This window comes from Micropterus dolomieu, linkage group LG01, assembly GCF_021292245.1.
Source record: "Micropterus dolomieu isolate WLL.071019.BEF.003 ecotype Adirondacks linkage group LG01, ASM2129224v1, whole genome shotgun sequence".
In the NCBI taxonomy this organism is placed as follows: domain Eukaryota; kingdom Metazoa; phylum Chordata; class Actinopteri; order Centrarchiformes; family Centrarchidae; genus Micropterus; species Micropterus dolomieu.
In genome coordinates this window covers 8,144,024-8,165,582 of record NC_060150.1, presented here as the reverse complement: position 1 = coordinate 8,165,582, position 21,559 = coordinate 8,144,024, and the positions used below count along the sequence as shown (strand labels likewise).

The window sequence follows — 21,559 nt, the reverse complement described above, 5'->3', positions numbered from 1 at the left end:
AAATAAACTTTTTTATACTTCAAAGTGACATTGTTCCCAACTCTTGGACAGACCGAGCTCCTCAATCACAATAGAACTCAATGTTATTAAGTAGCATTTTTTTTTCTACATGTATTCTTATACATGCACAACCAGCGTATGTATGTCACATATCTATGACTGAACAAGAATGCTTCAAAGTTACATAATTGCCTGTGAGTTGTAACTGGTGGACTGCTCTGCAACCTTAGGTGAAATGGCACACAGTTTATCAAAAGAGTTGGACAGGAGAGCTATTTTTATCCACAAAACTATTATACGTTGACATTTGTCCATAATCAAGCAAGCAGCACAGAAAATAAATGGTCTACCCACGCCCCTCCGCTCTCAAGCTCTCCTTATCCATTCCCCATCTTTCTCAAACGCATGCACATGCACACACTCTTAAAACACCATCCCTTCCCCCTCATTCTTCGACACTTGCAACGTCAGAACGGGCGTTACATTCTGATAGAGAAATGATGACCATGGCTCATTATCCTCTCCCTGAAGAATGGATCCGATACATTCAGCGCTAGTATGTGCTTATAGGTCGACAGACCGATTATTGTAGTCCGTCTGCGGAATTAATGAAATCCATTTGCATCATCTGCTGCTGTATGGCGGGGCATACAGTAACTCTAAAATGCAGAGTGAACATACATACAGTGTGGAACTTCAACAGGATCGGATGTTTGAGAAGATGCATTCAGAGTGCCCCACGCTCAAAAACTAAACTGATCCTTGAAACTGACCCGTTGGTTAATTTGTTTAATCCTTGTCCTTTTTTCTTTTTTTTTGCACGAAATAGCCTGACAGTTAATAGCCAGTATGACAATCAAATCAAAATTCTCAACAATTGATCATTTTCATTTTGGGCTGTACACAGTATATATATATATATATATATATATATATATATATATATACATACATATATATACACGCACACACACACACACACACATATGTATATGTACATACTTATGTACAATAAATGTATTTCATTCCTCGGCTCTATCACCACAACAGAGTTAGTGTGAGCGAAAAATAAAATAATAATAATTCAACAAGATGGGTTAGGAAATCAAATGAATACCTGAAGACACAGAGTACAAAAATATCATAATATTTCATGGGTTGAGTAACCATGTTGCCCAAAAGGCCCTTGGCAGTTGTTTTAAATTAAAGTAAGACAGTTTTTAGAAGAAGTTTGATAAATTTGAGTGCAATTCTGTCATGCTATCACTTGAAGCGATGTTGCCAGAAGGTAGAATAGGTAGGTAAAATGGCAGTTTCATTCATATTTGTGCTTTCCCCCCACCTCCACTTATCAAATGACCACAAAGGATATTTCAGTGACACTTTTCTTTGTCAAGAAAAAGATGCCAAATAGCAAAAAACTCTGAACCTGAGTCACAATCATCCTGAACAGAGGAGAGAATCCTCAACTTTAAATTATTGTTTGGGTAAAGGTTTACCAGATCAATGCCATGATATAGTTAATAGCAAGTATACTGTAAATTATCAACACTATAAACAAACACATAATCAGAGTATTTTCTTCTGTAAAGTTGTGAAATAACCCAAGGCAAAAAAGGAGTCATTATTTTTCTACTATGGCTGATCATTACATGCATTAATAGTGCATAGGGTACCACTCAAACATACATTATTTTGTTTAATGGACTTTTAGGAATTGCCTGCATTTATCTGACCACCTGTGTAGTATAAAGTTTTCTTAATTATTTTGTTAATTAGAAAAAATCTTGCGTTAACTGCTATTGTGTTTGTTTTTTTGCAAATACTGTATTAGTTATTCAATTGCTGGCTTCGTATCTCTCTATTTACACATTACTGAGAGGGCAAATGTTGGGAAATGACTATCACAAGTCCCAATTACAGTACATACTTTAGAAAATAAAAAGAACTTGGTACTAAGGATTCAAAGACTGCAAATATAAAAACAATTTTGACGAGAACTTGGTCCAAAACTCAGTAGTCTTTTCTCAGTCTGTTTTTTTTAATTTTTTTTGTCTTGTAGTGTTGCAGTCTTTAACTCGACATATTCCATCATGTATAAAAGCAACAGAAAAAAGGAAGAAAGAGAACAAAATGGGAAAAGAATCAAACAAACAACAACTAACATCTTAACAAAACAGTCCAATCAGACATAGTAGAGCCAGTAGATGAGGTTGAACAGTGAGAAAACGGAGGGAAAGATGATCCGTGACCAACGGTCGATGGCGTTCACATCCGTTAGGTCGGGGATTTTGATTTTGAGCTGCGAGGACCGCCTCCGCAGACGGCTGCGTTTTATCTGGGTGGACCGGTCCAGGGAGTGGCGGCTGGCGGAGCGAGGGCCGACCCCGCCACTCTGTTTGCGGTACTGGATGTGCGTCGAGGCCGTGCTGTCCAACTGCACCATGGACTGAGAGTTCCTAATGTCCGCCACGCTGGTGGTGATCTCGCCTCCCGCCACTTCGTTATGGATCTCCAGGGTGGTTAGCAGGATGTTCCCGTGGCTTTGCGGTTCCGCCTGAATGCATAAAAAAATTTGAAAACTAATTACTAACATATGTGCAGATAAATGGAACAGCTAGAGAGCACACTCCATGAGATTTTAAGGCACTCTCCCTTGGTGCACAGTGCATTCAAAAGATACATAACAACTGCAAACCGTTTGCAAAGAGATGCAAAATGATTACAAAGTGACACAAAGAGACCCAAAGTGACTACAAAGAGATGCAAACAACAACAGACAGAAAATGACTACAAAGAGACTCAAACAACCACAAAGAGATGCAAAACGACTACAAATACATCAGTGTTGTTGGTAGCCATTTTGTATCTCAGTCTGGGTGTCTTGCTCCTATTTAGGAGGGGTGGGGGTGTCAGGGGCCCATTGTCTCATACTCTGTCCATGAATGTCATGTCATGTTTTTGCCATGGCAACAAGTCGGCACTACAAATTGCAACTCTAACTAAAACTTCCCCTTTGTGCGTGTTCAATTTGAAATGTGAAATTGATGCCCTTTGTAATTACCTCAAAAAAATTCATACAATGTAATGAAAACTGTCGTCTCCGTGGAACATGAAGGGAGTGGAGTAGGGAGCAGTTTCAGGCACAGCTTGGGTTTCATGCTGTCATTGCGTCAATGGCATTTTACAATGGCAGCCATTCTTAGCATCCAGATGACCGTTCAAGATGGTCATCAGAGTTTCCACTGATACAAATAATCAAAGAAATGTCAGAGAAATACTTTTTTTTAAATTATGATTGATTAAAACTATCTGAAATGGAAGGGGCAGGGAGAAAGAGCAAAGAGAAGGTAATAGCAAACCAATCAAAATGTCTGCTGATTGGACTTGTGAACCTGTTGACCTTCCTGCTGAAGCACATGAAGAATGTGTTTTTCCGCAACTGAAGCAATACAAGCCCACATCATCACTTTCATCAATTTAATGAAATACTTAGAAACTCCATGCCTATGGTGTGTGCACCACAAAACAAATCAACAATAATGGGCGATGGCGATCATTCATGCAAATGTAGTAACTGTGGAAGTCCCGCATTTCAAGTTTCAGTGTTTGCATAGGTCAAAAGGTTCTTAACTAAGGTGTGTTCAGACAGAAACAAATCATTTTTTTCTTATTTGTGCAAATTTGACAGCTGGATTGTTTGCACAGTTTGTGTCAGTGTTTAGGCACCCCAAAATGCCAATGTAGAGATAATAGCTGTAAGCTAGCTTGTAACCAACCGTGTGGGGTCACCGTTCAGTTCTGGTCTCAGAACTCACCAGAAACTCGAGTTCTTTCTGTTCTTTCTAGTCTCTCTCTCTCTTTTCCTCTCAGAATTGAAATAATCCATGGGTTAAGCTGAAACATTTTCTAAATTATGCTTTCTGTTCCGTCTAAACACAACTTTAGAAGGAAGATCCCCTAACTTAAGTAAGGTAAGTTTTAGACATGCTTTTTCAACCATGGAACTGAAATGCGTTTCATTTCAAAATACTACAATATATCCACATTTCTGGAGAAATGTCACTCACACATGATAAACTTGCCTAAAATTTAGCTGTTTTCAAAGTGGCTGGCTATGAAGTACTAATCAACAATGCATACATTTTCATACTTTCTTACACTTTTCAAACTAAAATAATCCTGACTGCACCACTAATGCAGCGAATATGCAAGATGGGGGACCTCAGCAGTGACTACACACTGAATGTCACACTGCTTCACTGCACCCTGACATGCGCAATGTCACTTGCTGCGAGAAATGTGACTTTCCATGATGATTCCAATGAGTAAAGATACACAGACGGCATGCATTCAGGATGACCTCTGAAAGGAGAAACGGGTTCATATCTGAAACACCAATTTTACAATGTAAGATCGAGCATGACCATCGTTTCGATGTAGAAAAGACTGCAATGAAAAAGTCGAAGTGTCATGAAGATGTCTGTTGTCACTTGATTCATTCCATGGATGTGGAGATATTTTGCATTAAGGCAAAAGAAAATAAATAAAAACATCCATGTCAGCTGATGGCAATGGCAGAGTTGACTCAAGGATATTGAAGAGTCTCACTGAACAAACAACTCACCGAGCGTGAGTGGCGAAGACCTTTAACCTGATTGGACCGTTTTAGGGATGCGGTCCTACTACCTGCCTCCTGAGAAGATGAAAATATTCAGCCACATGTGGGGAACAAATACCTGAAAATTGTTTGTTTTTTTAAATTCATATTTGGGCTACTAAAGCCTCCACCGGGGATACAGATGCCTATGAATAATGTGAGAATGTAATACAGTTCGATTATGCAGAATATTTTCCTTTTGCTGCTTTTTTATCAAAAGCTGACAAAAAAGTTTTAGAATTACTGCAGTGTCGAGGCTGTTTTCATGTTGAAAAATTTGAGACTGTCCACTCAGACTGTCTTTTCTACATACTGTCCTGCAGCATTTTCTGTGGAAATAAGCAAATATTCACACCAGATTACGGTATAGCACACCTATCTGGTCACACAGACCACTGACTTCTATCAGTTGGGTAAAAAAGGAACAACAACTGAATGTATGCATGTATACAGAATGTATGTGTAGGTTCACCTTGATCCTACACGTACTGCGCAATTCATTTATTGATGTACTTTTTAATTCAATCTTCAACCCATTTATCCACTGATCATTTCCGTCAGTCCAGATGTGATGTCAAAAACGTCCAGTCAACAATGCCCAACTCACCCTCGCAGCGTCGTACTTGGCTGCCTTCTCATTGTTGGCCTTCTCTGCCTTCTCCGCTAGCTTCTTTTGCATTTGAGGGCCCCTTCCAAAGAAGATGTAATTGACAAAGGCGTACTCTAGCAGGGCCAGGAAGACCATGACGAAGCAGCCCATCAGGTACATGTCGATGGCCTTGACGTAGGGGATCTTGGGTAGCGTCTCTCTCAGGTGGGTGTTGATAGTGGTCATTGTCAGCACCGTGGTGATCCCTTTGATAAGGAAAAATTATGTTTAGCCTTATAAGCGTCATTACTACCATAGAGCATAAAATAACCACAGGAGCTGAAGCCGTCATGAGTCAAAAGGACTTTCTTTTATGAGGGTTTAACGAGAATTACAATGAAAATATGTACACTATTATTAGGCATATAAAGCATCCAAATTAGTCATTTCAAAACATATTTAGAAGTCAGGAAGTGCTCAGTCTATAAAATACGTAACATCAATCAACAGGAAATTAATCAATTAATATAGGGTTAAGTAATTAGTTTAAAGCTGCACTAATCAATAACACTCCCCAGGAGAATTATCACCTGACTCTGCAATTCCCATCAGCTCGACAGAGCGTTTTAGTGTTTTTTAAGAGGTGGTATTATGTTCATTTTCAGGTTCAAAATCCTATTTAGGGGTTGTACCAGAACAGGTTTACATGGTTTAATTTTCAAAAAACACCATATTTTTTGTCATACTGCACTTATCTCTAAATGATCTTTGTTGGGAGTTGCACATGCACAGTTCCTAGTTAAGGACTACTAGCTAATCAGAAGCAGAGAAAGGCGGAGCAAGAGTTTCCGAGTGGTGAGTTATTAATCTGTAACAAAAGTATCTTTCATCCATAAAGTTTTAACTGAGCTCCGTCTCTACATCACAGTAACAACTTCATGTCCATTGACCACTTGGAGGGTAGAAGACCACCCAGAAACTGTTTTGCACCTCTTTTGGTATTGCTCACACACCAGAACATTTTGGCAAAACCTCAGCAGATTCATCATTGACCATCTTTATAAAGACTTAGCCTTATTGTGGAAGAATGTTGTATTTTGCTTTTATAGAAGTCAAAGTAAAGAAAAGATTTTCTTCATTAAAAATGTATTAATTCTTTTGGCAAGATTTCACATTCATAAATGTAAATTCAGCGCAAAAAAAAACAAAACTGATTTTGTACTTTTTATCCATGAAGTTGTACATTAAATTAATCTGATTTCTGGCTCCAACAACAAAAAGGCAGTTAAAGACTGCTTGGAGGGTAGCTAGTGTTTGGAAGGGAGAGAAGAGGTACGCTGCAGAGTGTTTTTCTACCGGTGTTTTTCAGGGCGTGTCGGACTAGTCGCTCAGCAAGCATTATGACACGTATTTTCATTGTGACATCACAAGAAAGGGAAGTAAAGGCTGGAATACAAATGAGCTGTTTTCAGGCAGTTCAGAGCAGTGTTTTCTGTGGAAGATGAGAACTCCCTTTGGGGTGGACTTTGGGCTTTTTCACTTTGCAAACCTAGCACATGCACAAAAAAGATATATAACTCAATAAAGGAGCCAAAAACCATAATACCACCTCTTTAAGGACATTCTTTTGGTTTTATGGCCCACAACTCCACGGTTTTGATTCATCCTCCAGCTGTTTTCATCAAACAGTATTGCGACACTCCTTAACTAGAACCAAATGGATGGCAGAAAGACTAAGTTAGCGACTAGCTGGTGAACATGGTGCAGCGCTCTTAAGAGTTGGAGACTGGAGCGAGGAGGGGAGTCAATATTAGACAAATAGTCGGGTGGACTTCTTTAAACATGACTCCAAATGAATGTTAACATTGCTCTGTGTCAATCTGAATCCGAAAGCTTTATTGTCATTGAATGTAATTCAACAATATTCAAGTGCAACTCCCCTCAATGTACAGTCGAATGTACAATGGAAATAAACAAAACTGTTGTAATTTTGAATTCATGTAGATCCACATCACTCACAGTAAAAAGTTGTGTTTGTGAAAATAGGTTTTCTGGGCTTTTAAAGTTAGGATTAGAGCTGCAGCTGTCAATTCTCCCATTTTTCCAGGATTCTCCCATATTTGACCATTCTCTCCCGCTGTCACCCCCCACCCTCACCCCCTCCCTCCGGTATAGCAGGTGCCTGTATGTAGAACATTAGCTGTAACATCTAGTGACAGGAAGGAAGTCATTTACTCATTTACTAACGGTACCTGCCAATTAAACAAGAAGAAGAGGAAGGAGAGAGTCTAAGAATAAGAACAGTAGGATTCAAGGATGGACAAATGTTGAAGGAAAGGAGTACCTCCCAAAAAGGCAAAAATTCTGTGCAAGTATCTCACCAAATGGATGGAGGTTACCCGTACTCAATGATGAGCAACATTGTAATCACCTGAAATCGCCTGAAAATTTCCCTTATTTTCAAATCCCAATGTTGACAGCTATGGCAACGACTAGTCGATTTATTGATTCGTTGTCAACTATTACATTAATCTAACATCTGTTTTGATAATCAAATAATCCCTCTGAGTCTATTTTGAAAGAAAAAAACGTGCTAATTCTCTGATTCCAGCTTCACCTTGGGCTTTGGGAAACACTGATGGACATTTTTCACAATTTTCTGGCCTAACAACTAATCGGGGAAAAAAATGTATCTTTTAGAGATTTATTGATAAGGAAAATAATCGTTAGTTGATGCCTTAGTTAGGATGAGGATCTGCACCAGTCGTGATGGCATTACAACTGTGATAAATATTAGTATGATATACTTACATTGTGTTACATATCCTATCTAACTCTTGCATCCTCTAACCAACTGAGGCTTTTAAACAAACGTACAGCAAATTCTAACAGCATCATTTAAAAGATAAAATGTGAATCTAACATTTTTCTCCAAGGCTTCCTCATTACCAATCTATCTGGGATGGTAAATGTTATGCTTAATTAGTCTAGACCTGTTAGAGCATGAGCCTGTCTTAAAGGAGCACCCAAACATTCTAAGTAGGTGCTGCTATCTCCTCACTAACATGAAGGTCACGCTGGAGAAAACTCCAACTGCCTTTCGTGTTACTATAGAAACAAGGATATTTTTATAGAAAACATGTTTGTTCTGTGGCGATTTCCACCACTACTTAGAAGCAGGATGGACCGAGTGGGGAAAAATATTATGATGCTCTTGCCTTGTTGAAGAGACAGTGAGGGGAGAAAAAAAAGATATTTTGTCTGAGCAACTTCCTGATCATTTTCATGTGCGATCTTATTTCACTTGCATGAACATGCGCATACTGGTAGTCGAGCGCACAACCTGTGCTTCATTGAAATTCAAAGGTCTACCTTGAAACCTTCAACTTCCCCCTTGGTCATCAAGCAGAAATAACTCATTAGAATAGTGCTACATGTATCTTGCCCCAAGCTTTTAGTAACCTTAACCACGAAGGGTAGCAAGTGGGCTGGTTATTTACCATCTCACAGTAAAGGCACATTTGCACTTTGTGTATTTCAGCACGATGGAAAGAGACAGACACTGATTGAGACTCTTGTAAGATTATAAACAAATGGATGAGTGGGAAGTTAATTGGCTCGGAGGTTTGATACATCTCAATGATGGGCTTCGGAGCTGAAAAACACAGAAAAGTGCTGCAAAAACAGAAAACGCAATCAAAATTGAGTTACAGTGTTTTGTAACTTTTTTTCCATAGTCCTCGGTGTGGCAAGCAGCATGTCTGTATTCAGTCATGTGTTTTTGCAGCGTGCTTCTGTATTCAGTTGTGTTTTGCAGCTATCCTACCATGTAAGCCGCCAAACATGTCACGCAAGTTGCAGCAAATAAACATAACTCTCAATCGTAATCATGCAAACCCTGACCTGCAAGGCAATAACGCTATATCTTATCTAATTAGAGATATATGGCAGATATATCTTTACTACTTTATCCACCTGTAATAAATGGAGCCTATCAGTAGTATAATGCACACGAACAAGGCTTTTGGAGTGTGTGTTTGTGTGTGTGTGTGTGTGTGTGTGTCATAAACTACAGTGAAGAGACAAGGAACAGTCAGGGGGTTGGGAGGAGGGAGCAGAATAGCTAAGGTCAATCTATCCCTTAGTGTGATTTATTGGCACATTACAAGGCTAACACCACTAGTGTGTGTGTGTGTGTGTGTGTGTATGCACGTGCGTGTGTATGTGTGTCATCAAAGACGCTGTGTGAAAAGCAGGTGTGAATGTAAGTGAGCTCGCCTGCACGTGCTCTGTGTCTCTGCCCCTACTGGATGGTGCAATCTTTCTGTTTTTTTTTTTTTTTTTGCTTAACGACAGCCTTGTTCTTTATAGGTGTTCTCTCCACTGCGCCATTACTCTCTGTCCTTCACTTCCTCCCTCCATTCCGCCGCCTTTCCCTCCCCTTTAGCTCCCTCCCGGTGCTTGGACAATTTAATCAAGGGGCCACGCGCCCATGGCCCTCCCTTTCTTTTTCATCACGCTGTTACACTCTCCTGGGAGAAATATAGTTTTATAGGGTTTCTCTCACTCTCTGTCTCTTTCTATCTCTGTCAACCCCTCTCCCATTTTTCTCTGTTTCTTCCCCTTGTCACTCCCCTTGCCTCAATCTCTCCCCCTCTCCCTCTTCATTTATTCCTTATCCCGCCGCCCTCCCCCAGATCTCACCATCGTTTAGCCATGGTCTTCCTCTTTGCTGCCCTATTCCTTTGTTACATGTCCCCGAGTCTCTTTTCCACCCTAACAGCTGGAACAAAGGCGCACCGCAATCAAGCCTCCTCTAATCACAAGCCAATAGGCCATTAGCAACACAGCTCAACATTTTAAAAAGGAAAAGGTATCATGTAGGATGCAACAAAGCGCTAGAAGCAGCAATTAATGTTAACCGCGAGAATACAGGCATGGGCGGTAAATCAAAGCAGTGTAGAACACTTCACACATCACTTGCCGACAGCGCAAATTGTCAGCTATCGAGTTAGCATGTGTTTCAAGAGAAAAAATGAGGTTGCCAAGGTCTGGAAGAATATACAGTGAACTTAACTTGTGTGTCTACCATTACACTAAAAGTGCTTCCAGAACAATTACAGCTAATGCCCACACCTTCACTGTTCATATAATATGATTATGAATGAAGGGCAGGACTGTGGGAAAAGGGTTGCAACCAGATTAGGGTGCGAGCGGGTCATTTGTAACTTTGCAATCCTTTGGAATTGCTCAGGAAAATGAGATTCTCCTTCAAACAATTCAATTGTTTGCCTGCTGCCTCCTTGAATTGATTTCTCCTTGATCGTTACACTGCTCTTACTGGCAGGTTGGCACACACACGAATGCCCACATACACACACACGCACGCATCAAGATACCTGCTGAAAGCTCGTAATGATCCATCAGGATAGAAGTGAATGGACCTCCGGTTGCCTCTCTCAGCTGAGGAGACACACGCCGGATATTGCAGCTAGCAGGATTTAACACATCCACATTTCCTCACACACACACAAACCTGAAGTAGACATACACTCACAGGCGTACAGTAATGACCGGATATTGCATACATGCCTTAAGGAAAGAAAGCCAGTTCAAGTACGCAATCAAACAGATCTGTGCACACACATGCACAAACACACACTCTTCAGATATCCATTCCAGTCTCTAACCAGCCGTATAACAGGTAATGGATCGAAGCGTGTTTTCCAAAAAGCATCATGACGCGCTAAGGTCATCACTGTTCCATTATCTATCCATATAAAGATGATCTAAAGACCAAAGCAGCAATCAATTGGCACTCTTAGGGCGACCCCGGGGTAAAGATTTGCTGCTCGGCCCATATTGGCGACAGTCTGAAGCATGTATCATGTCCATACAGCAGACTATTCATTAAATACCCACATTCAAATGAACACAAACCAGCGGAAACACTGTGAATCTGGGTCTTCTAGGGCCCCTTTTGCTTTGATGGTCAAACTCTCAAAGAAATCAGGGCATTAGAGCTGCAACGATTAGTTGATTAATCGATTAGTCGATCGAAAAATTAATGAATCGTATAAAAATGTCAAACATTTGCTAGTTTCATCTTCTTTAATGTGAGGATTTGCTGCTATTCTTTGTCATTTATAACACTAAATGAAGAGTCTTTGGATTTTGGACTGTTGGTTGGACAAAAGAAGCAATTTGAAGACGTCACTAGACATTTTATAGAATGATTAATCCAGAAAATAATCGGCAGATTATTTGATAATGAAAATAATTGTTTGTTGCAGCCCTACTGGGCATGTGAGATGACCAGCTTAGTTTTTTTGTCCACACACAGAGGGTATAATAAAAAGAAATCAATTTGATGGAATTTGGCGTAGCTCATTATGTAAGTTCCTATACTTCTACAGCATCTTCAGCAATGACAACATATTTATTATTCAAATATATTCAAATATTACTGAAAACAAAGCTCACTTCGGGTGCAGAAACACAAACATGTTGCTCCTAAAACGCCTGTGAGTGGAGCGCAGCACTGAAAACAACTAGATACGTAACTTCTGAAAATCCTATATTTCACCACTTGATAAATCCCACACCCCCTTATTAAGAAACTGCTGTTGAGGGGAGGCGTTTAGTGAACAATCAATTGCCAGTTTACTGTTGACTGCCGAAGACTATTGTCCGAATTGTATTTTTAGCTCTTGTCTTGACAACCTCCATATTATATTTGTATTACATTTTCCCTGCCTGACTCCTCATATGTCATCTTGACAAAACTGTGCAGCAGAGTCCTGTGAGGAATCAGTGATTACAAACCAGCGACCTGCTGCTTCTCATCACTGCCACTTGTTTACAGCACACAGGAGCCCCACAGTGAGTGGGCCCTTTGCACCCACACAAGCACTCTTCAATAAGAAGTGAAATTATGATCATTAGAGAGGTGATGTTTTTATAGCTCCTGGAGGCCTCTCAGTGACCACAACAGCTGCAGACACAAGGTCTGACCTACTTTGGTCCGAGTCAAGGTTGTGTATTCATGTTTGCCCTACGGAAAGGCACAGCGGACAAAAACATGTTTACATACTGGTCGCAATATTACCTAATACCCCCCCACTACTGCAGACATAACAGAAATGTTCTTCAAATCTATTTCCATTTGGCCCTCAAATTTCCAAGCTGTTCCCTAAAGCTTCCACTAATACCACGACAGTATGAGTTTGGTCTCTCACCGTGTTCGTCAATTTTGAGAATCCATCGGGGAGGTAGTGGCTCACTTTGGTCCCTGGTCTCATCAGAGAAAGCCAAATATATGCCCCTTAAGAGCCACTGCTTCTTACCTAGAGCCACTCTGGCTGCTGACGCATCATAGTTTATCCAGAAGGAGACCCAGGAGAGGATGGTAATCAGGATCGATGGCATGTACGTCTGCAGGATGAAGTAGCCAATGTTCCTCTTCAGCTTAAAGCTCAGAGACAGTCGAGGGTAGGCACCTAAGGGAAGAGGAGACAGAGATAGAAGCAGTGCATTTAAGTCTTTTAGTTTAGAATTTTTTTTTTTTCATGGTCAGATACCCATTAAAGCAAAGTTCCTGATTGTGTTATTTTATTTTATTTTTTTCAAAATTCCTTATGGTATGGTACATAAAAATAAATACAAAGTTAATTTAAAACATTAAAATGTTGACCATAAAAACGGGAGCACACAGAGACACCTTGTGTTTTTGTTTCAGTTGCCATGGCAACCCCGACAGCATTGGTTAGAGTTATTGCCATGGTAACTAGTACCCCCTTCACTAGCACAAACACACACACACACAAACACACACACACACACACACACACACACCAGCTCACACACACACAGAACCGTAGCCCTGTTACGTGATGATGTGACAACATTCTGGATGGTGCTGAAAATCTGAACTTGAAACGTTTTATCAGTTCCCCACGTCTCATCCACCTGCATAATTCATATGACGCTTCTGAGGCATTCAGCATTGCCACAGGAATAATAGCTTTCTCGCTACTGCGAGGAGAGCACATCTGTCATTACTTTTCCATGACCTGGAATATAAACAGTACACGTGCGTGCGTGTGCATGACATTCTGATATAAGGGTGATGCATGATTTCTCATCAATCTCCCAGCGTATGCCTCTTTATGGATTGAATCTATGGCTCGTTGCTCCCACTATTCTTAGCTTTTCCATTTTTGTTTTATATTGGAGGAGTAGGGGGGGCCATTATACTTTAATTTTACAATCTGTGGGTTTCAGCCAAAGCTACTTGTGGCGAGCGTGGGTCGACTGCCCACTTGCATGCAGAGTTGAGTGGATAGTCACTCTGAATAAACACACAATCTCATTAAGATTCTGTGCCTACTGTATGTTAGATTGCAATAAAATCCCAACAGTTATTCCAAAGGGCAGGCCTGTTCATCAAATGTTATTATCTAGTATGATTACTGACTGATATAATTGACATTTAACCTGAGCAAATATATGGGTTTAAATTGGAATTTTTTTAGTTATGTTATGTATTATGTCATGCACACACAGTTCCACTTGGACTTATAAGACACCAAAAATATTTTTGAAGTGGTCAAAAAAAATGTGTCAAGGGTTGCACTGAAATGTACTGTTGTACTTTGGACATTCATGGTGCCCAGAAGATGAAGTTGGCGATCCTCTCACTTTTCTCCAGGGCCACCAGCAGGTCACTGTTTTCCCTTATCCCATGACATTTCTCAACATCTACTTTATGCATTGGCACACAATTTTGTGCAGACATCCGCGGTTCCCAGATGATTCTTGTGACGCCATGAGAATGACTTTCGGACTGAAATCATTGTAATATTATACAATCCATTTTTAATAGATTAGCTCCATGGTTAAAGTTTTTTTTAGGTGGCAAAAATCACTTAAAGGTTCAGTGTTTTAGTGGCATCTAGTGGTAAGGGTTGTGAATTCCGCTCACCCCTCCCTGTGCAGCAGTGTATGAGAATCTACGGTGGCCGACACACTCTGCAGGCTCTTGTGCTAAATTATACGTGTGGGCCTCATTTTATCCATATTTCACTTTTCTTCTTACTTCTAATAAACCAGACGACTACTACTACTACTGCTAATACTACTACTTCTTCTTCTTGTACGTATTCCACGTAGTGACGAAACAACCTCTGTAGAACACTTTGTCCGTTTGGGCTACTGTAGAAACATGGCAGCCCAACATGGCAACGTCCATGTAAGAGGACCTGCAGTGTATGTAGAGAGAAATGGCTCATTCTAAGGTAATAAAAACATAACGGTTCATTATGTAATGTCTTTATACACCGCTGTTTTGTATAGCCTATTGATTTCTGTCCATAGATCCTCCTAAATATTACACACCTGGGCTTTTAAACTGACCAAAGGTACAAATTAAGTGGTACCTGTCATGTTGTTTTGTACAGTTTCGTAAGTTTTTTTATCTCTTGAATCCTCCTTAACCCATGAGGAACAGTCTGGCAGTTGTGAACAAAGTCAATACACACTCAACATGCACTTGATTACCGTGCAAGTGTGAGAACAGACTGTCACAGGGCTTAAAATATCCCATTCACTTCTTTTGATGCATCCTTAATGGTAGCTCCTCCAGCCTAAATCGGAACAGAGTATCTTCGCACTAGCAGATGCGGAAGTGGTTTAAGAAAAGAGGAGGCTGAGGTTCAGTTTCGTGTGGGTGTAGAACTGTACTGGCTGTAACTGCGATACCAAACAACATGCGCGAGTGGGAGGAACACCATGTGTGAGGCCGAAGAGGAGAGAGAGGAAGAAGAGGAGACGGGATGTAGAGATGATTATCAAAGTTGAGTGGATGACAGTATAACAATAGAGTCTGGGAGGGCGGTTGGGTAGACGGGAGCTCTAGAGAGTAGGAGGTCTGCTGTCTTTCTTTTTGTGTCTTTTGTCACCCTCATGGCAGGGCTGTTGCAGTCAGCTTTTAGATTCCAAGGTATTTAGCTACAATTAGGGTTTCTTGTTTTAATTTCTAAAGATTTTACTACCTACAGTAGTAACCTAACTGAGCCTTATGTCTAAGGCAAAGTAGTAGGCCTATTAGCTAACTGTACTTTTTGGGGTTACAGGTTAAAAAGCCCTGTTCACGATAGCACATCCACCGATATTTCCCCACTATGTTCCCTGCCAGCTTTATGTTCTGCATTAGCACTGGTTAGTCCTCTTCCTAAAAGCCTTATCTCTTATGTAACATACTGTTACAAAATACGAACAATAAAGCGTTAATCTAATCTCCGTCTTATTTATTTATTTATTTATACACAAACAATGTAGTTTCTTTATTCCAATGCCTTGGTCACTAACTTGTGAGGATACTCAATTTGTCTAGGACATGTAGCCTTAAACTCAGTCATTAGCCTCAGTCTTTTAGCATCCTGTACTGTATGTAACTGTCAAGCGTGCATTTAAGACCTGTTTTAAAAGATTATTGTTTTAAAATGACTCATCTGGAAACAAAAAATAAGCAGGAGACAGTGTTTTCAACTAACTCATAAGAGAAAATGTTAGCTTAATTAGCTAGCAAGCTACAGCTGATAAAATTCCACCAGAGACAGTTGTCATTAAAGCACGTAAACAGGTTGCCCTTCAGAAATGATTTAGTCTAACTCTGTCTAAAATCAAGGACCCATTGTTGCACAAATGACTATGAATTTTGAGTGATAAATCAGCCACCGTTATTATTGTCCTGAGAATTATATGTCCTATATGTCCCAACTTAGGTGGTTCACAACTGTGGTGAGCAGACCAGGCTTCTCCTAGTGTTTATTTTTGTTAAAATTACAGTATTAAATCTATTGTATAACCATATTTGTTCATGTAGTTTTGTTGATTTTGTCCCATCATAATCGAGATTTCAAAAATGCTTGCTGTATCACTGCCATCCTTATAAAACTGGGATTCCTTTAGAAACTAAAGTAGTCATCCTTGTATGCAGAGAGAAAAAGAGTGCTTGGGCATACTAATGAATTTCAGTGCAATATTAATTAAAAAAATTTTACTTTCAGATCTGTTTTCAAAAGCTGCTAACAAAGCATTTCATGTTTTCTAAAACCCACAAACTTGAAGGAACATTCAAGGGCTTTACTGGTAAATTACAGCAAAAACTTGAAATATAGATGTTATGGAATATGTTAAGCTGTTATTATTGCAGCAGTCTTGACGTAACAAAGAGGAAAGAGGATGAGGACAATAAAGGGTACGATAGCAATGTCACTGATGAATGCGCACCATGTGCAAACAACACAATGTCTCCTAACACAACGACGCTGTCTGGTCACTTATGCATTTGCATATGTACATGCATACTGTTCACACAAACAGGCAGTGTTTGTATGTGTGCTTAGACGAGAATAATTGATGTTGTGGGCCTCATTCCACATAAATATATGATGTTCTGAATCCTGGGCTGTTTTTCTGGCAGAGAGCAGGGTAATTGGCATCCAACCACAACTCTTACAATTGAGAGAGTAAAAAGTAAAATAAGTGACAGGATACAGGATAGAAAGGAGGGATATAAAGTGAGAAAAAGAGGGACGGCATTAAAGGCTGGCTAGTGACACATGTAATGGAGGAAACCTGGTCATTAGCCAGCCTTGTGGGGAGCCTTTGATGTGCTTCACACATCCTGCCAAGAGCACAGGAGCAGACCACTGGTCACTAAACTTTAATAGTCAGCCACCCACAGGGGACATGCCGATTCACAAACATGTGCACTCTGGTGCGCTCACCTCGGCACATTCACATGGGATTCACACATGAAGGCAGAGACACGCATGTACTGTGCACAGCCAGTTATGACTGTAAACGCAATGCAGCACATGTGCAACACAGTGAGATAAAGACATACTGTACACACAGTTAAAATGAGGGTGACAGCAAAGGATTTGGTAGCTTGAGCAGTGACTTCGAGAGTGAGGCACTTGTGGGAAGACTGAGATGGGGGGAAAAAAATCTGTGGGGCCTCAACAGAAATATAACAAATACCCCAAACAGCAAACAAAAGATTGATTTACTGTTCATGTCCTTTTCAGTGTGGCTCCTCCTCATGAGCATAACGTCTGTGAAAAATGATGTTATTACTAAATGTCACACAGCTTTTATTACCCTGCTACAGCTGTGGAGAAGCTGCTTCTTTGAATGCGTCTCCACTGACCAGATTATATGGCAGTTGATTAGGGAGCGTCAATAAAGTTCTGTATCTAGGCATAAATGAACACATAAAAATCTTATTAATTTAGGACCTTTGCATACGACACATAAAAACTAAAGGTCACGGCATGTAGCAGAATACCCCTGTGAGCAATGAGTATTGTTGAATTATCCTTCTACACTTCTCCAAGTTGGCAACACAAATTACTTACATGAAATACAATACTGCAAATGTTTTCATGTACAGTAACTTGACAAACTAATTAATTGCCCTGAGGGATTTAAAGTGCTACGGAAAATGTCAATTGTGAACCAATAAACAACACTTGATTGGTGTGTTTCACAACACCATTTAATGACGACACCAACGGCAAAATATTTATAAGCCATGGGCACCTCTTTCTTCGGTTAGCATCCATGTTTCATATTTGACCAGTAAATATTCATTAGGGGTTTGGAGGATAATTTGGGTTTCCTGGAGGCCACTGAAACTCAGTTACACTACTGTTAGCTTTGTTTACAAGCAGTTTATGACATTAGGTTTATTTACTTTACCATGAAATGTACCATCTGAGCCTTGATACAAAGACTTCAGCAGGTCTTCAGTTACGTTTTGTTAATGTCAGCATGAAAACCAAACTATCACCTCTCAGGGTCAAGGACCACCTGACACGGACACAATTTGCTCTGTAAACTGAAGCGTTTACAGCATGTTTTGCTTAAGTACCATTCCAACATCCTTGCATCAGCCGCTGTTGCTTAAGGGATACTTCAAAGGCAGTGCATTTCCTCACTTCAACCCAATTAGAAGCACTGACAAACACAACTTTGGCTCTGAGGATTTAAGATCAACAGATCAAGCTTTGACACAGATTTGTTTGCTACAGGAATTGATTAAATAATCAGCTTGAAAATAGGCCAACGCTTGATATGAACAATATCATCTAAAATGTAACATCCACTTGTCAGCATGTCATGTATTATTCCCAAAGGAAATTCAGTTTGTGGAGGCCAAAGCCCATACACAACGCATTACATCACAGCATTTACCTGTGGAAAAGACTACGTTTCTGGACACCAACTTGTAATCGACAATGGAGAACTGAGGCAACTCAATCCTTGTCACCCCCGTTACAGCCGACTCGCCTCCTTTCCAGTAAAACTCGATGTCATCTGTGGTGTAGCCATCTGCACAAGAAGAAACACACACACAGACACAGACACAGACACACACACACCAAGGTGTAACCATCTGTCTAACCATCGCAGGAGACCAAGATATGCAGTGTTGCTGATCATCCAACTGGGCTGTCATTTGGGAAGGGGGGGGGGGACGTGTTTGAAGTTGTTTCCAAGAACCAGACGTTGCTTTGAAAAGCAAGTCAGTTAATAGGTTCACTTGAGTTCACAAAAATGTCAAAAGAAAATCAAAAATATATTTCCTCTGTCCTTGGTAGCTCTTACTGGGTAGTATAGTTTGATAATAAAGAGAAAAAAAAAACAGTAATACATGCCATTATGAAAGTAATAACCAGGTAATAGCTTGGTTTTAAGAATGGGTATATCTGGATAATAAAAGACATCTATGTAATAGGGTGAAAAACAAAGGTTAATAGCAAGGAAACACAAGATAGCAACGAGCCAATACTCTTTAGTAATATTAAAGTAATATTTTGGTAGCAATATGGTAACCTAACAATAAAACGGTCATATCAGTGCAATATTTGGATTAAAACATGGTTATATGGTGACAGAACCTGATAAAAATAAGGTAAATAATGTGTTTAATGCTGTACTGTGTTACCTGGAAATACTTCAAAAAACTACCTGTTTCTATTTAATTTCACGGTGAAGAGGCACAATGATTACCTGGACACACCTGTGGTAGTTTCTGTGTAATGACCATGAATCAGGGCTGAAGAATGCTAAACTATCCGTTTCTGTTTAATTTTTTCATGGTAGTATTCTCTACTTGCACAATGTAGACAGATGTGTGACGTATATCCGTTTGAGGAGCTGCACATCTGTTTACTTCTTATCAACTCTACAGTGACATTAGCCTTGTTGCTCTCTTTAAATGTGTTTCCCCATTATGACCCTTTGTTTTTGGCCCGTTATTATCCTACATAAATTTCAGCCTTATATTACCCCTATATACCCATTGTTAATCCCAGTCTATTGCTTTGGTAATTAATTGGTATAAATTAATTATTACTTCTTTATTATAAAACAATTTTTCCACAATTACCATGTTACTACTGATCTGTAATGTAAAGTGCTACTATTAAGATTTTTTTTACAAAGTAAAAATCGGATTTTGAGTGTGCTCCATTCTTGGAGGAGGGAGATATGTCTGAAAAAAAAAACAACAACCATGGGATGTTAATAGGCTAATTTCATTTGGACGTAAGACCACAATGTTATAATCATACTATAATTAATTAACCAATTAATTAATTATACATAATTATACTACTGAGTTATGAAAAGTGTAGCAGTGCTTTTGGACTTGATAATAAAGACCTGTGCTGCTCCAATTTTTTTAACATTTCTTCTAAAAACGTGTGATATTAAATCTGTAGAATACGGTGATCTGAAGAATTAGTCGTAAATGTCATATAAAAAAGGTAAATCCCATACTTCCAGTACATGAGATGGATTTAAAACAAAGGCTACAGACCTCCAAAGAAAAAAAATGAACCAGGTTTTGAATGAATCAGATATTGATTCACTCAAACTGTAAAAATTCACATGAGACTGTGTTGGTTTTCTTCTCAGCCTGCATAGAGTGCTGACAGACGGTCCTGACGGCATTAAGCATTTCTACTCACAGCTCTCTATCTCCAGAGTGCAGTTCTGTTCGTCCAGGGGATACCTCCTGAGATCCATCATACACGCTGCTGTTGTAGTTATCCTGAAAAAGAAGACACAGAGAGGGTGCATGAGATAATATTATAGATACTGTTTGTGATTTACACAAATTGTATTGAAAGGAATATAGTCATGAAGTAAGTAAGGGAGGAAGGGTGACTTCTTCCCTTACTTAATATATTTTCTGGCAAATTGGAATTATTATAAAAACAGCAATTCATGTTAAGGGACTGGGGGAATACAATTAGATTACTGCAATAAGGTGATAGCACTTGACTTTGTCCCATCATCTTTAAAGGAAACTAAAAGTCCATTTGTCTTTACACCAAGTTCCTCGTTTGGCTTCATATTACAGGAGACTATTGGCATTGTCATCCTAAAATAAGATTATGGCACCCTCTCCAAGGTAAAACGCTGACTATGTAACTGTATACATTATTATACTATTGATCAGACAGGCAAGCAGTCCTCATTCTTGTATTTAAAACCAGTACATGTCTCCTTCAACAAAACTGGCTGCCCTCCATCCAGTGATTAAGTGAAAATTTGTGCAAATAAAAATCATATTGAGGTAACACATTTTGGCAGACTTTAGTGCCTGCTCATCTGAACTGGGTCATGAGGAGGTATCCCTTTGTTTATCAGATGTATGAGCTCAAACGGGTGATGATCAGACAGTTAAAATAAGCACCAAAGTGAAATGCAAATCCAAAATGATTTAGGCTAAGTCTGCCCTGATTAAAAGCCGACTGCTTGGCAGTTAGCCACTGCATGTCTTCATTCAGTAAAGACTCAGATGAGGCTGTGGAAACCCATTAGGTGATATTATTATACAGCTAAATTTACAACAACATAACATTAGGTCTGCAAAATGTAGATGTATTGTCATAACTGACACATTTCTTGAAAATACACAAAAACAGAAATTCAGTCATTGGAAAAGGAAGAAGGGGATTTTGTATAGAAGAGCAGCTGACCACGATCCACCCGGCACAATCAAATGGACCAGGTACATTGGAGGTTGCTGGAGGTGATCGGTCAGAGAGTCATGTTGACAAAGCAACGGAAATCAAGAGACTGTTGTGCCCACGTCTTTACAGAGACCTGCTTTTCAACATCCCGGATCTGCAGGTGGTTTGTGTTCTGAGCTGTCAGCGCAAGGCTCTGGCAAGATGAGAGGAGGCGGACTCTGTGTTTTACATCGATGATGCTCGGTGCTCATTTTC

At 39.7% G+C, this 21,559-nt stretch overlaps 1 protein-coding gene across 7 annotated transcripts in view; it reads right to left on the bottom strand.

Annotated features, from left to right (window-relative positions):
• Positions 1 to 1,044: 1,044 nt before the first annotated feature.
• The window catches only part of LOC123974459 (gamma-aminobutyric acid receptor subunit beta-3-like), a 63,023-nt gene continuing 42,508 nt past the window's right edge, over positions 1,045 to 21,559 (bottom strand). For 3 of the 7 annotated variants that reach the window (XM_046055218.1, XM_046055199.1, XM_046055183.1), the window contains 6 exons: positions 20,294 to 20,376; positions 18,513 to 18,650; positions 12,596 to 12,748; positions 5,268 to 5,515; positions 4,628 to 4,696; positions 1,047 to 2,557 (listed from right to left, as the gene is read on the bottom strand). In XM_046055218.1, coding sequence (XP_045911174.1) covers positions 2,186 to 2,557; positions 4,628 to 4,696; positions 5,268 to 5,515; positions 12,596 to 12,748; positions 18,513 to 18,650; positions 20,294 to 20,376 — 1,063 coding nt within the window. In that variant the 3' untranslated portion in view covers positions 1,047 to 2,185. Of the gene's footprint in view, positions 2,558 to 4,627; positions 4,697 to 5,267; positions 5,516 to 12,595; positions 12,749 to 18,512; positions 18,651 to 20,293; positions 20,377 to 21,559 lie in introns of all 7 variants that reach the window. The other 4 variants (XM_046055165.1, XM_046055208.1, XM_046055175.1 and 1 more) reach the window with 4 other exon arrangements.